Below are 16105 nucleotides of genomic sequence, written 5' to 3'. Positions count from 1 at the left end.
GGGGGAGAGTGAAGAAACACAGAGAGTGGTACCCAGAAAGCAGAGGTGAATGGAGTTAATCTAGCTGTTGAATGATCAGTAGTGTTCCCCAGGGGTTGGCACTAAGGCCAGGCCTGTTTAATATTTTTTTGATCATCTAGACAAGGAGGCTGACTGCATCCTCAGTAAATCTACAGATAACACCAAGCTGGAAGGAAGTATTAATTTGCATGAGAGTAGCAATTAGAGGAATCTGGATAGGCTAGATCGATGGGCTGAGGCCAATAGCTTGAGGTTCAACAAGACCATGAGTGGGGTCCTGCACTTTTGTCACAAAAAAATCCCAGACAATGATACTTGCTTGGGGAAGAGTGGCTGGAAAGCTGTGGGGAGGAAAAGGATCTGGAGGTACTGATCAACAGCCAACAGTGTGCCCAGGTGGCTTTGATGGTCAGTGGCATCGTGGCTTGTATTAGCAGTCAGTGCAGCCAGCAGGAGCAGGGAGGTGACTGTCCCTCTGTATTCAGCCCTGAATACACACCTCAAGTGCTGTGTTCAGTTTTGGGCCCTGGAAAGAAAGACATGGAGGCCCTGGAGAATGTCCATGATAGGGCAGTGGAGCCATGAAGGGTCTGGAGCACAGATGGCTGAGGGAACTGGGGTTGTTCAGTCTGGAGCTGAGGAGGCTCAGAGGAAACCTCATACACCAACCTGAAAGGAGTTTGGAGGTGAATCGAGGGTTGGCCTCTTCTCCCAGGTAAGAGTGATAGGATAAAAGGGAATGGCCTTAAGTTGTGTCAAAGAGCGTTCAGGTTGGATTTTAGGAAAACCTCTGAAGGAGTGGTGCTGCACTGGACCAGGCTGCCCAGAAAGGCGGTTGAGTCACCGTCCCCGGAGGTGTTCGAGAAACATGTAGATGTGGCACCGAGGAACGCAGTTATTGGGCATGGTTGGGATGGGCTGACGGTCGGACTGGGTGATCTTAGCAGGCTTTTCCAACCTTAATGACTCTATGAATGGGCGGCAGTACGGGATGCGGGGAGCGGAGGCTGCGGGTGCCGAGGGGCGGCGGTAACAGAGCGGGGTCCGCCTCTCCCCGTGCGGGGCGGTGGCTCCGTCCCGCCCCCCGTCACTAGGCGATGGTGCAGCCAAGATGGCGGTGGGAGCCGAGCGAGCGTGAGTGTTGGCAGCGGCTCCTCCGCTCCCCGCGGTCTCCCCGGCTCGGGCTGGGGGAGGCGGAGGGATGAGGCGCGTCCCCGTTCCGGGCCGGTCGTGGTGAGCGGTGCGTGCCGGCGGGCGCCATGGCGGGGATCATCAAGAAGCAGATCCTGAAGCATCTCTCCAGGTCAGCTCGGCGCCGGAGTGGGTTGAGGTGCGCGGGGGAGCAGCGGCGGCTCCTGGCTGGGGAGAGGGCCCGCTGGTGGGCGTAGGGGCCGTGAGCGGGGTTGTCCCGCCGTGACACGCGTGGAAACGGCCGCTGCCCCCCGCCCGGAGGCGGCCCGGCGTGCGTGGCGCAAAGAGGAGTCCCCGGGTGAGTCGCCGCCGAGCAGGCGGTGCCGCACGCAGCCCGGGCGGGCGCATGGAGCTTGGCGGTCCGCCTGGCCCCGATAGCGGGGCCGTCACAGCCGAGCTTGTGCCGGGTTTGGCCTGGTGGCAACGGGGGTCGTGCCGCCGCGCGGAGCGGTGAGAGCCCTCGTGCGTCTGCCGAGGAGCGAGATATTGTATGGGCCTCCGGCTCCAGAGGAAAAATGGTAATGCTGTGACATTTGATGTCTGCGTGAAAGTTGGGGAAACTCCGCAAAATATAACGAGTGCACAATTTGAAAACGACGTAAAGAAGTCTCTTCCATTTTGTAAAAAGAGACAACGGCCTTTTGGGTATCTCATTTCTACCTCATACTGCAGCATTCCTCAGGGTTTACTTTTATAAATTGTTACCTGAAAGGTGGATCCTGTGCTGCTTTGCTTATGTTCTTCAAAATGTTTCATTCTAATTCCGTGCGGTATTTTTGATGGGTATTTTTCATTAGTGCTAACAGAGACTCAAAGCAAATACTGCAGTTGTCATTTGACAGATCTGTCGATGGTGCCCAGAGAAAACAAAATTCTCATTCTAAAGCCTTTGCTGTCTAGCTCTTAAAGGTGTTGCATCAAGCAATAGTAATATAATGTAACTCCTCCATTCTATTCTTGAGGTTCTTGTAGCTGGGAATGCTGATGAGGAAATCTTTTCATGAGGTAGTAACTGAGCAGTGTGAGAATGGAAATGCAGTGCGAAGATGTCATCTGCCTGGAGTGAGCTTTCTCATCAGGAGCGTGCCTGAAATCAGTGCACTTAATTGGTTGATATAGTTCACTTCCTGTAGTGCTGACAGCATGCTGGATGTAGAGCTAAGAGAGCTGTGAAGTGAGTTGGTCGCAGTGCCAAAATGTGCCTCATAACTGGGCATGAGTAACTCAAGCTGCTTCTTGTCTGGTTTGTGAAATAAGCAGCTTTCAAATCAGTAGATTTTTTGTTTTTTAATGTTGATAAATGTGTGTTTTTGTGTGGGATGTGAAAATGTTGATTCAGTGAGACCGCTGTAATTGATTGCTGCGAGTTTTGGTATTTTTAAAAAGCCTATGGGATATATCTAACGATCTGAGGTTTGCAGTTTGAAATCGAGGCTCCTGAGCCACACTGCTCAATATTAAAGTAGCAAAACACAGACCTTATTATTAACGCCCTTATTATGGGTGTTCTTAATCATGTGATCAGATAATATCTTTCTTCTTGCAGAACTGGTGCTTCAGTGGTTGCACACAATGCACAAGAGAACAAAGTCAGGTGGCATTTTAAATTTCAAGGATTTGTTTTTTGAAGAAAAGTGACAATCGTGTTCTTTATTTTGGGTTTTCCTGTAACATCATAAGAATGTGCTTCGTGCATTGTTTTATTTCAGTCTGGAGCAAAAGATCTCAGGAAGTTCCTGTAACACATAGGGTGACAAAGGACACTTTCACTTTGGATTCTGTCACTATTTGGTTCCTGCTCTGCAGTTCTCAGTTCCTCAAAACTGATGCCCTTCTGCCACCTTCAACAAGGCAGGTGTTAGTGTCGGGATTGACGTCCTGGTAGAAATCCACATATAATAAAGGAAGAGTGGAAAAGAATTACCCAGTTATCTGAATTTACTTTCATCTCTGTTTCCTCTGTTTTTATTCTGTAGTGATTAAATCCTCTTTGTTTGAACAAACCCAAGTATAGTTTTTACTTCAGAGAACAAATAGAAGACGTGAACTCGTACTTCCAGTTACAGTTCTGTATTTCTGTTTTTTGTTACGTATCACAGAATGGTTGAGGTTGGAAGTAACCTCTGGATAGCATATCAGCCAGCCCTACCCTACAGATAATTTAGTAAGCAGTATTTACAATGGAGATTGCTGCATTATCTGCCACCACATGTTAGTGCTTTTCAGCTTTTTTTATAGCTGTCTGGATACTGTTTATGCGAAGTTAAAAGCATAGTTTGTGTCATTCAGTTGTGTGGTTTCCATTTAGCAGTTCATGGTTCTTTAAGATGGATGAATGGATATTGGGATTAAGAAGCAGCCTTACCCTGCAGAGGGATCTGGGTAGAATGAATTGATGGACTGAGGCCAATTGCATGAGGTTCAACAAGACCAAGTGTGGGGTCCTGCACTTCAGTCAACAAGCCGTGGCAGCACTACAGGCTTGAGGCAGAGTGACTGGAAAGTTGTGCAGAGGAAAAGGATCTGGAAGTGCTGATCGACAGTGAGCTGAACATGAGCCAGCAGTGTGCCCGGGTGGCTACGATGGTCAGTGGCATCGTGGCTTGTATCAGCAATTGTGAAGCCAGTAGGAGCAGAGAGGTGACCGTCCCTTTGTGCTCAGCACTGGTGAGGCTGCACCTTGAATACTGTGTTCAGTTTTGAGCCCCTCACTACAAGAAAGAGATGGAGGCTCTGGAGTGTGTCCAAAGTAAGGCAATGGAGCCATGAAGCGTCTGGAGCACAAGTCTGGTGGCGAACAGCTGAGGGAACTGGTGTTGTTCAGTCGGAGGAGGCTCAGGGGAAACCTCATTGCTCTCTACAGTGACCTGAGGTTGTGGTGGGTTGGGAGTCAGCCTCTTCTCCCAGGTAAGAGTGATAGGATGAGAGGGAATAGCCTGAAGTTGTGTCAGAGAGCGTTCGTATCGGATATTAGGAAGAATTTCATCTCAGAAAGAGTCGTGCTGGCATAGGCTGCCCATGGAGGCGTTGGAGTCATCGTCCCTGGAAGTGTTTGAGAACTGTGTGGATGTAGCACCGAGGGAGGCAATAGCCATGGCGATGGGTTGATGGTTGGACAAGGTGATCTTAGAGGTCTTCTCCAACTATAGTGATTCTTCCATTCAGGGACAGTTCTTACGCAGGTAATGAGTGTTTAAAATCTGAAAACAAGAAAGGAGATCCAGATTGTGTAATGGAAAAGTTTTGATATCAAAATAACTTCTTAGCTTTGTAGAAGGTTTTTCTTAATGCCATATTACAACTTAGAAACAGTGAAGGTTCACAGAGCTTTGTTTTTAACAAATCTGTATCGTATGTCAGGTCTACTGATGAATTTTCAGTTTTCTTACTGTCTTTTAAAAGCTTTGGAAGTATAAGCTGTTCTTTGCTTTCAATGTGTGCTCCTCTTCTCCAAGACTGTGGAAAAAGATGAGGAGAAAGAAAGCAGAGGGGAACAACGTACGTTTTCCTTTTATTCCTCAGATTATGTGGTTCTTGGTGTAAAATATGAAACTAAATGCTGTTTACTAAGCCGAAGAGATGAGTTTGTTATTTGGAATCTAGATATTTTGAGTTTTTGACTGCTCCTTATTGCATTAGGTTGCTTGTTTTTGTTTTTTGTGAACATAGATGGTGGAGTGCCTTTGCTTCCTAACATACCTGCCCTAAAATTAAGTAAGTACATCTGAGTAATAGCATTATCCTTTACGAAGGTGGGAATGACACATAGCAGCGATGGGCTTGCTGTGTAATGTTGAGATCACTTTCCTGTGTTGTCAGGCTCTTCCATGGTGAACTGAAACAAGTCAAATCTTAACTGTGTTCTGTTATGCGTTTCCATGGGTGAGAGACATGCCTGCTTGGTAAGGGATGTTGTCACTCCAAGAGATTGGAGGTTATTCTTTTCAGAACTACCAGTGTAGCAGTTACTGATTTGGCCAGAGTGGACTATTTCCTTTTTGTAAATAATTACTTACAGTTGTTTGTAAAACCTTTAAACTTCCAACTTATTCTACTAGCATAAGAAGTGTGCATTTTATGCTCATTTTCACACTTCTGAGTATTCCACTTCTGTGTCCGTGTAGTTTTGTGGAAGCAAAGCCTGTTTTTTTTGTTTTTTGTCTTTTTTTTTAGCCAGCCAAAAACATGGAAGTGTCCATTTTTCCTAGAATAAGCAGCAATCAGGTTCTCTCTCTGCTTTTACTGAAGTATTTACAGGGTGTGTTCTACATGACTGACTTCATTGGCTTAGGTAGTAAGTGGAAAAACTTCACAGCACAGTGTAAGTGGAACAAACTCCATTGTTCAGAATAAGTCTATATTTAATCTGAACGGTTATGGAAAGCATTACTGGTGTTTATGGCAAGCAGAAGCTGCACTTAATGAAAGAATTGAGTCTGAAAAAGAACACAGCAGGTAGCAAAGAAGAACTGCTTGAAATGACAGGAGAAAACAAGGAGAAAGTTACAAAATTTGTTCTATATTTCCTTAATTCCCAGTTCCTTCTAGTTTTCATTTTGGTTTACCTTACTTTTGCAAATCCCTTATAAGTTTGGATGCTGATTCTGCACGCGTTTTATTTGTTCTCTTAAAGTTCTGCTGAAGTTTTGTTTGTCAGGCAACTCTTCTGTATGCATATTAAAAATTAACACATCTACAGAACCACCATGAATTAATCAGTAGCATTTTGGTTGTATTGTATGTGATCTTTTTCTTTGAAGCCATTTTCACAATAGGTTTACTGGGAAATAAGTTTTGAGAATTAAGTAGTGTAGAAGATTACTGTGTGTACAAGCAGATGATGCAGTAGTGCAAAGCATTCTTAGGAAGAAGGCTGTTTAAATAATGCCCCCGAGGAATAAAATTGTTATATCATTATGCAGTGGAAAAAAACCCAAAACAACATATTTGTATTTTTTTAAATCTGGTGTTTCTCCTGCTGAAGCCTTGGGGTTTTTGTACTTAAGCATGTTTCACTCAGGAATTTATTGTTAAAGTGTACGTCACTGTAATTGCAGTTTTCTTGTACAAGCGGATTGGATAAAGGATATCAGATTGCTGATAGAACACTAAGGGCATTATAAGGGCTTACACAAAATGATTTGTTTCACAGATTTTGCAGTGAGAATAGTTGCTAACAAGTGATTACATGACAGATGTGTTGCTTTTGGCAGGTTGCAGGGACACCCAAGTTTCTCTATCGGTAGCTCCTATAGTTCTTCGCATGCCTTTGCAAGCTGATGCTAACCAAAGTTCAGACCTCTTTCATTCCATCATCTTTTCTTTAGAAGAAAGAGGAGGGGAATGTAAGATGAGCTGACTGTCGGGCTTTGGCTTTCAGTACTCTCAGGCCTTGCAGTGTGGATCCGGGAGCTTTGCTCCTACAGGTGTGAGCAGGCTCCCAGCACAGGATTTGTGGAATCCTGGAATCCACTTACAGCATAGCATAATACCAGTGCTTATGTTTTCTCAGACTGGTTGGCTTCTGTCCTCTGACTCCCAAGGGAGCAACCCTGGGATGCAGCTACCCAGGAATCTGGAAGCTATGTGGTTGTTACTTCTGGGAGAACTGCTCCCATTACTTGGGGATCTGGAGACCATAGAAAAATTATTATCCTAACTAGGCATCTGTAGTTCAGTTCTGTGATAAACCTCTTAAATGTCATTCAGATATCTTAAAAAACAGCCTATGAAGAGCCATTTCCAAATGCTAGGATTATATTGTGTCCACCATGGTATTTAGCTGGAGGCATCTTTTCGAAGGGAGGATAGTTAACAATGGTTGTTTTTTTTTTTTTTAATTATCATATTGAGTTATATTTTATGTACTTATTTTAATTTTTGACAAGCTTAATAAACTAAAACTCATACCCTGTGAAATCAGAATGATGAAAGTGTGCCAGTCTTCGTACTAAGCAACAAGTACAGTCAAATAGAAGAAGTCCTATTCCACTACCTCTGTAAAGTCATGTTTCTGAAGTGCGACCTTCAAATACATGTATTTGAGACACTGAATGGGACAAGTACTGTGGATTGAGAAATCTCAGGTTAGGCAGAGCAACAGAGTTCTCTCCCACTTCAGAACATACTGAAAGTCCAGGATGGCTGCCTTCTCATGTTGCAAATATGCTGAGTATCTGTGAAACCACTTTGCTGTATTATATAGATCTTTCCTGCATGATTGAAGTTTTTCTACCTAAGCTGTTCATCTAAATACAGCTGCAATATCGTAGTATTGGGCAGCAAGGGATATTCTTGTGGGAATCTAGTGCTTTACACAGCTCGTTCCTTTTCAGTTATTTAATGTCATAATGTGTAAAAACTGTTGTGACTGCAGTTCTCTTCAGCAACAAATCTCTTACATTATTGTATCACTCCTTTTTCCCTTTGAACTTGATCCCTTGTGTGTCCCCTGTGTCCCGTTCCCTGCAGCGATCCCTGCTGGCTCTGGTGGAGATGGGTTTGCTGCGAATATCCTTACTACCAAAATGAGCACCAGAAGCTTCTCAGAAACTGTGGCAACTGACCACTTGCTTTCATCAGGAATAGGGGCCTTTTGTCTGAATACCTTGCCCTCAGGTAACTTCCCCTCTCCCGCCTTTGTAGATAAATGTAAGAGGGGGTATGTATTTATACAAAGTTGACACTAAGATGAGCTCTATACAATGTTGATTGGGTTTTCTCTCTTTTGCTTGCTTTTGAAACTTAACTGATGTGCAAAAAGTAGTTGCTTGCTGTGCAGTTATGTTTAAAAACAAAAGAAGTCCTATATTAATTTTGCAGAACTGGTTTGTGAAGCATACCTGTAATCCCTTTATAAACATATGTTTGCATGTAAGTTCTAAATGTAATCTTTCAGGTGGTTCCCCATATCTTTAGGCCACTTGACATTTGCTATGTATTGTTTTCACCTTAATGTTTATTTTGTTTGGATTAATAGATGCTTGGAGGTTCAGTGAACTTTTCATGTGATTTGTGTAAGAGAATGGCTGTGGGTTCTGCTTTTGTTTGTGGTTTTGTTTTGGTTTTTTTTTTTTTTAGAAATTTTTGAAAATGTCCTAGCAAAAAACTCTTGGTTTGTCGTAATGTCTGATCACTTTGCATACATAAGCTGACTGTTACTGTTACATAAATTAATGGTACAGTTTCTAAAAGGCATCAGATGGTCTCATGCTTTTACACCACACTGCTGTTTCTTGGTTTTAACTTTTAAAATTATTTTGATTCATGGTGTTCTTTGTTTTGTTTTTTTCATTACCTGCAAAATGTTCTATTTTGGCTGGAGTGTATCTTACCAATATCAACAAATTCTCAAAATGCGACACGCTATTTTTGCTGCCCACCGTATGGAAATTGCATGTACTTTCCCAGATGTCTTAGAATGTTAAGGATTTCATTTTCCTGTAGTCAACATTCATGTTAAGGTCTGTCATGTAGAAGATTGTCATATCTGTAACTAGCTTTGTGAACTTGGTATTATTTGGCCATTTGTGTGCATGAGAAGTGATACATGTGGAGTAGAGTAGTGATACGTGTGAGTAGAGTAGTCTGTGTGAAGTTTTATCGTGAATGAAATAAGCACTATTTTACTTACAGGATCATTATCATTCATGCAGCATAAGCTCCTCATCTGTGCACAGTGCTCGGCTGTGTCTGAACAGATTTGGTACATGGCACATCATTAGATAGTAGCTCTTGATGACAGCTGCTGTTTCTGTTCTATCTGTACCCAAGGAGCAGTGCATACCTCTGGGGAGATTTATATACTGCCAACTCCAGAGAGTTGGAGGAAATGTTGTTATTGGAGAAAGCATGGAATAAGACTTAGAACAAATGGATGGGTATATTAAGTTGTTTTTACGAATTAAGTTCGAGTAGGAGTCCACACTGAAGCCCATCTGTGTAGTGATGAAATAGAAGCAATTATTTGGAAGATATCAGAAAAGCAGATGCAATACTCAGGCACCCACCTCCCAGAATGGGAGAGAGAAGGGGGATGGTGTGAGATGTCATGGAAGAGAAGGTTGGGTGTTGAGTCAGGATCTTAATTAGTGGTTTGCCTGGCGAGTGGGTTGGTAAAAGATCTGTCTTTTTATTATGCTAGATTGAAAGCTCTGATAAGAGTTAGATGTTTCAAGTTATGTATAGTAGCCTGAAATGTCCTACCTGAAGTTGTAGGATTGTAGATGGTGTCATGGTCTTGTCTTGTGTTCTGTAATCTGTAGCCAGCCAAGAGCAGGAGCTCCAGGTAGGGATCACAAACAGGCAAATGGCCTCTTGCTTTCTGTAAGCTTGGCCTCTGAGCACCTCTGCAAGACAATGTCCAGCATCTGTTCGTGAAGATCCTCACCAGACTGGGTGTCCAGCCAAATCATGCTGAATGCAGCTCTCCGTCTTGCACTCAGTTACGAAATACACACCTGATGATTTTACAGAAGTTCAAGGCCTTAAATAGAGCACGCAGGTATTTGTGTGGGCTGGCCACATTAACCATGGATAAAGGGGTAAGACCTTTCTCCTGTACAAATTGATGTCAGCAGGTGGAAGAAGCTGGTAATCTGGTACCATAGATGTCAGTTACTGTTGAGAAATTTCTTGAGAAATCAGGTTGTTGCAGCTACTACAATTGGTATTGCCATTTATGAGTCTTCTGTGAATGCCTGTATGAAAATAAGGAGAATGGCAGTCCTTAAAGTGTATATATCCTGGTGGTTTTTTTTATTGTTGTTGTTTCTTGTTTTTTTTTTTTTAATATATGAGTACCCAATTAACTTTCTTTGCAGTGTTCATTTCATCATCAATTTTTGCTTATCCTCTCTATTTTTAAATTGACTTCAATATTTTAAGAAATGAATATGGCATCCGAAGTGAGGACACGCATAATTTCATAGTGATATTTAGAACTACTTCCCATTCTTTCTTTATATATGTAGCAGTACTTGAAGCTTCTCGTGTGCCAGGCAGTTTTTCATCAATTTTATCTCATTTTCTCCATTTCCTATAAATATCCTTCACTTAAAACCAAGTAACTTCCATGAATTTTCTCTTTAATGTCTGTTATCTTGCACCTTCATAGAATTAGCTGTTGCTGCAGAGACATTTGCAGATCCGTTAATTTCCTCAGAAGGTCAGTTTGCTGAGAACTTGATGAAAGTGACTGTAATGTTGCCTATAAACTATCAAATATTTTACCTCAACCGGTGAAGCTAAAACTAATTTACTCTAAATCTTCCATAAAGTGTAGTTAAGATTTCATCCATTAAAGCTAGAGCATCCCTAAAACAGCCAGAATTCACTCACAGGTGAGTGAAGTAAATACCTTCAAGTGCCTTTGGATTTCCACTTATCCTTTGGATGTGTTAGATGTTGCTCTTGCGGTCTCCTTGTTAATTTTTGCTAACCTTAAGCCATGTAATGTATACTAAATGTCTGTAGCAGCTTTTGTGACATCTTGACTGAAGTTTATTTAAAGTACCAAGAAAAGGTACAGGTTGATTGTAATGTGTTTAAGTAGGTCCGAAGGTTGAAAATGGGCAACTTCTACAGAGATTTATTTTTTGTATTTGTACTCAATATACATCAGGCACTTCATTGCATCTGTAAAGTCTGCTGTCTTTAGATTACACCTTTGCTCAGTAGCAGCTAAATATTTTTAATCTTGTTTGATTGTTTTAAGTCCGTCTCATTCTTTCTTTTCTTTCTTGTCATACTTGGATCAAGAAGGGACAGCTAAGAACCCTTCTGAATGTCATTGTGCTTAATGCTATTGGAATCTAAAGTTGTTATTTAATCTAGAGTCTGTCTTCTCATCTACAATTTGCTGGTTCACTTTCCTCTTTAATGGAAATAAAAAGTCTTAAGATTTAGAATTATACAGTGAGAAGAATAGTAGACCTCCTCTCTACCAAGTGTCATAGAAACTTTTATTTTCCACACAACTACTGCTTAAAAACAACAACAACAAGACTGTTTCTTGCCAGGTGGAACATGTGATGTACTCGGTAGATGTGCGGAATGGTCAGTGCCCAATTGTGATTCAAGCTTCTGTAATTTCTCTCTTAAATCCAGATGTTGTAGCTTCTTTTGACAAACTTGACGAGGCATCTCTGCAGCCTTTGTGGAGCACTGCTCTAAAACTCATGTAATCTGTTGAGTCCGTTTTACAAAACACTAGCCTGTCCTTTTTAGTATAGCTTCTTATCCTACATTCTAATGTGGTTTTTCCTCTTGCTTTCATTTCTTGGCCATTTTTCCTGGATGCATTTTGGAATACACATTCAGAACTCCAAGCCTCTCTTGTCACATGCAAAACATAGAACTGTTTTGAGAGAAGAAAAAATTTATCTTCTATATGGATTTTTAGTTCTTTCGGGGAGACCTCTGGATTACTATTCATTACATATTCATTGCTATTCATTATCCTAACAAAATACAGTGATTGTAACTTACTACTCTTCTTACGATTTTCAATACTTTGCTGTTGTTGTGGTGTTTGCTTTTCACTGAACTCTTAATTAGTAGTCTTTAAATGGAAGATTGAACCATTCATCTAACTGCACAGTATTACTGTGTTTGTGTGCATACTCTAAGGGGAGCGATGTCAAGTTACTCATGGTATTGCTAACCTTATATTTCTGGATTCTTACATTAAAGTGTCCCCTATTTCATAGCATTTATCTTATAGAATTGAATATTAAACTGAATTGAAATTCATGCTATCAGGTATAATAAGTCAAACCTCAAATTGTATGTTTTGAGAAGGGAAGGATATTTTGCCTAATTGAAAGTGAATCAATGAAAACATTTTTGCAAAGAATAGCTTGTGGTATTAATAAGCCGACTATGTATTGTCTCAGAATGTTTTACTGCCTCAGCAAAAGTGTGACAGAAAACATTGGTGAACTCAGCCATGCACCTTATTATATTTCTGTTCCTCTTGCCCTTTGCTTTTAATGTTCTGTGTTTTCCTTTACTCTCTTCCCGTGTGAAGTAGTGGTTATTTAACACTGTCTGATCTCTCAAAAAGAAAGCTCGTGGGATGATGTGCCAGGAAGTGGCTGTGTTGCCTAGGCTTCTGCTCCCAGTTTGACCCAGTTTTTAGGCAGTAACTAATTTGTTCTAAGGAATGTATACCAGGGTGAAAAACAAATGGCATGGTGAGGGAGCTGTTAGCATGAACCAAGTCAGAGAGAAGAGTGTGTGCATATCATGGAGCTGTTTACACTGTTAATTCCAACTAATATATGAAAAGCTCAGAGACTTTTGCACTGTTTTTCCATATAACGTGTTCACTGCATCGCATATGGGCACAGACTTCTGATTACTACTTATTCAGAACAACAAGATTCTGTGTTAACTTTTTGGTAAGCATCCCTCTATTTTGTATAAAAACTGTATAATAAACAGGACAGTCTACTATGTTGGAATCATTAAAATCATGGAATCGCTAAGCTTGGAAAAGACCTCTAAGATCATCGAGTCTAACCATCAAAGTTCAAGAAATTTATGCGTGCCAGGTTGCAATTCTAAGATGACACAGTAGTTCCTTCAATATTTGCTAGTCTAAAAAACTGTGCTGTGTTCTCCTTAAACTTTCCTTGTCAATGAGCACTTGAAAACATCTCCGAGGCATTGCTGTCACCAGTGTTTTCAGAATAGTATTAACATTGAATTTAATAACATAATTAATACTAAATAGTATTAAATACTAAGTTTCACGTGTAATCTGGATGAGATTGTTGGTTATGGTTTTGCTGGCTCGTAGCAAGTTTACTGGATCCTGATCTAGAAGCATATCAACGTGCCTGTGACTCATTTTCACGTCCTGGTTTGATGTACCACGGGATCCTAGAACAAAGCCATTTGGAGAGTAGTAGTTGCCCCTAATATCTATTTTTTTTATTTCTTTGTTTAATGGAAAATGCTGTTATTGTTCTTGGTTGGCCCTTTTAATTTCCTCCACGAAGTTTTGCATTCTTCTGAATTCTAACTGGTATGATCACATTGTATTTTTGTAGGGCTAGCTGCCAAAATAGGCAACTTATATGTATTTATTTATTAGTTAGAAGAGGCCATATAGAACTGAAACATTTCCTGTTATTTGAATTAGAATGAAATGGTAGAGTGGTAAGTTGGAATTACTATATTTTGTCAGGACTACAATGAGTAGTAATACAGAGGTCTCCCTAAAAAAAAAAAAAAAAAAATCCATATGGAAAATGAATTTTTTCTTTGCTCAAAACATTTTTATTCTGAAGTTTTGCTTGTGGCAAGAGGGACTTGGAGCTCTGAATGTTTCTGTGAAACAACTGAGTTTAGAAGGAACAGGGAACCATCAGAGATGCACAGTTGTGGCATCCTCTGTGGAAAAAATGGCTCTGTGAAGAACAGGTGTGGTCATCATATGTTACAGAATTACAGTGGGTTTGGGGGAGATGTCATTGTCTTGCAAACATCTGCTCATCAGTGGCATTCCAGCTGTAGAAATGGAAGGAAGAGATGTGCTTCTAGAGGTGCCTGAGCCTGAAATACCTTCTCACTACTCATCCACTAGAGTTCCATTCTGTTGCTTTTGAAATGAGAGGTTCAGCCTTCCTGGTGGATATCCTTTTGCAGTGGCCTGTGCTAGATGGAGCAGCAGACAGCATTCTCTCTGGCTAGAGGAGGGGTAACATATTCAAAGCAACGTTCTCAGAAGGATTTAAAAACAAAAACACAAAAAATCAACCTTATGCTGCTTGCTGAGATCGTCTTGCTGTCCTTCTGCTCCTTATTGGTAAGGACTGGCTCCTATCTTGTGTGCTTGAAGAATGTTCAAGATTGGCTTTATTGTCTCTGTTCTCCTTAATAATGTCTTTAGTATCTTTCTCACTGCCATGTTTGGAAACGTGTTCCTGTAGATCCCCGGCCTTTTGCTGTAATTTCACTGCAGCTGAGACCAAGATGACTTCTATCCGCCTCCACGTTGTATGGTATTTCTTGTGTGGCATTTCTTGTGTGGTGTAGCTGTGGACTGCCCAGAGAGGAGTTCCTGCGAAGAGCTTCGGTCTCAGGGGACTGTGTGTGTATATAATGAGATAATATTTTGGCATTTGCTGTATAAATGTGACTCAAGAACTACAAGTTGGTATTATTTTCTAGATGATCATCATCTAGAAAGTTGGTATACTGTAATGTGACTGAAAATGTTCAATGTCCACTTTTTACTTGAGAAATTTGTATAAAGCAAAGCAGACAAGACTTGCCAGTATGATTTCTGATACGTGAGGCTTTGCATTTTGCAGTTTCTGACAGGATGGTTTAACGAGGCGGGTTGTTCAGATCATCATTTTGCTCTTTCTGTTGAAAGGGACAAAGAAGGGTAACTGGAAAACTGAATAATTTAAGTCCTTTATTCCCCACATAATGTTTCTAAATGGAACATTTAGAAGTACATTAGATGTCCAGGAAAGTGTATTTGTCAATACCCTCATCTTAATATGTTTTTAGTACTGTAATTATTAAAGCATATTCTTGAATCAGCGCTCTTTCCTTCTTGATAATTACTCTTTTTAAGCAATGCAGAAACACTGTTCTGTCAAAGCAGCATGCCTGGCATTATTTGCAGATGCATCCTGGATAATTTCAGATTTGGTGTAATGTAGGTAAATAAATAAGCTTTTAATTATGAACAAACTTATGTGCTCACCCCCACCTCCAAATGAATTGATCTTTGAGAGTTCCTCTTTGTGATTCAACTGACAGCTGATGAAATTCTGTAGGTTTTCATGGTGGCTAGCCGTTTGTTTAAAGGAATGGTAAAATGAGCATTTCGGCTTTGTCAGCCTAGGTAAACATACCTGCAGAGCTTACAATCACAACACTGCAATAAAGCAATTGGACTGAGAAAGTTCTCGTCGTGTTTCAGGACACAGTTGAAAACTGTTAAGCTTGCCAGACTTCTTCGCCACCTTCATCCATCTCTTCCTGACTCTCTTGCTTAATAAGGAGCTCATACTTTGTATAGAAACCAGGCTTTTGAGTGGAAAGGATATATCTGAGTGACACCAGAGCAATTGTTTTGGGCAGACAGACCTTTGCTCTCTGCCTGGGAAATATCAGCTCGGGCGGATTTCAGTGGGAAAGGTCCCAAGTTATAAAGCAAACAGCAGTATTTTTTTTACTACGTAATCTTCCAAAATTAGACCTGCTCATGAGCAGAAGCAAATTGCCATGGCAGAATGAAGGTGTGGATAAATATAGCCCATTCTTTTGCTTGTAGTAGGTATAATACTGTGATTGTTAACTTTGTACATCAGATTGATCTTTCAAGCTTCTAATGTGTTATAAACACCATATTTTTGTGTGTCTGTTTTATATTTATGCATACTTACATAAAAGTTCTTTATTAAATACTATGATTAAAATAATATTGTAAATGAAACTTTTCATTTTGAAATTTAATACATGTATATACACATATGGAAAGGTACCGTTTAAAAACAGCACATTTTTGTTACCCATCCTGAGTGAATTCTCAGCCATTCCTGCGTGCCCCAGGAGCGTTACAGAAGTTTTGAACTTTCGTTTGAAAAACTAAAGAGTGAACTGGAATCCTGCGCTAGCTTATGTGCCTTAAAATAAATAAATATTCTGAATTGTTTGTTATTCTGGCTGATGGACAGTTTGGAAAATGTCTCGTATTTAATTGTTTATGTTCTTGTGAATGGGGTTGGTGAGATGCAGAAATGCTGAGGGACAAATCAAGTGCAAAGTTCTGTGGTAATTATGATTTTCAGAGTGACGTAGCATCTAAGATAATGTCCATTCCCTCCACAACACAGCTGGGCCATTCCTGTAAGTTGTCAGCTGTGTG

At 40.9% G+C, this 16105-nt stretch overlaps 1 protein-coding gene across 5 annotated transcripts in view; it reads left to right on the top strand.

Annotated features, from left to right (window-relative positions):
* Positions 1 to 1127: 1127 nt before the first annotated feature.
* Positions 1128 to 16105, top strand: part of UHRF1BP1L (UHRF1 binding protein 1 like) — a 50519-nt gene continuing 35541 nt past the window's right edge. For 3 of the 5 annotated variants that reach the window (XM_042890195.1, XM_042890193.1, XM_042890198.1), the window contains exon 1: positions 1128 to 1351. In XM_042890195.1, the coding sequence (XP_042746129.1) occupies positions 1281 to 1351 (71 nt within the window). In that variant the 5' untranslated portion in view covers positions 1128 to 1280. Of the gene's footprint in view, positions 1352 to 7768; positions 7831 to 16105 lie in introns of those variants that run through there. The other 2 variants (XM_042890196.1, XM_042890197.1) reach the window with 2 other exon arrangements.

The sequence above is a fragment of the Lagopus leucura genome, unplaced genomic scaffold (assembly GCF_019238085.1).
Source record: "Lagopus leucura isolate 7727_CA_CO unplaced genomic scaffold, USGS_WTPT01 Super-Scaffold_100159, whole genome shotgun sequence".
Lineage (NCBI taxonomy): Eukaryota > Metazoa > Chordata > Aves > Galliformes > Phasianidae > Lagopus > Lagopus leucura.
The sequence above is the reverse complement of the archived record's forward strand: the minus strand, read 5'-3'. Positions and strand labels throughout refer to the sequence as shown.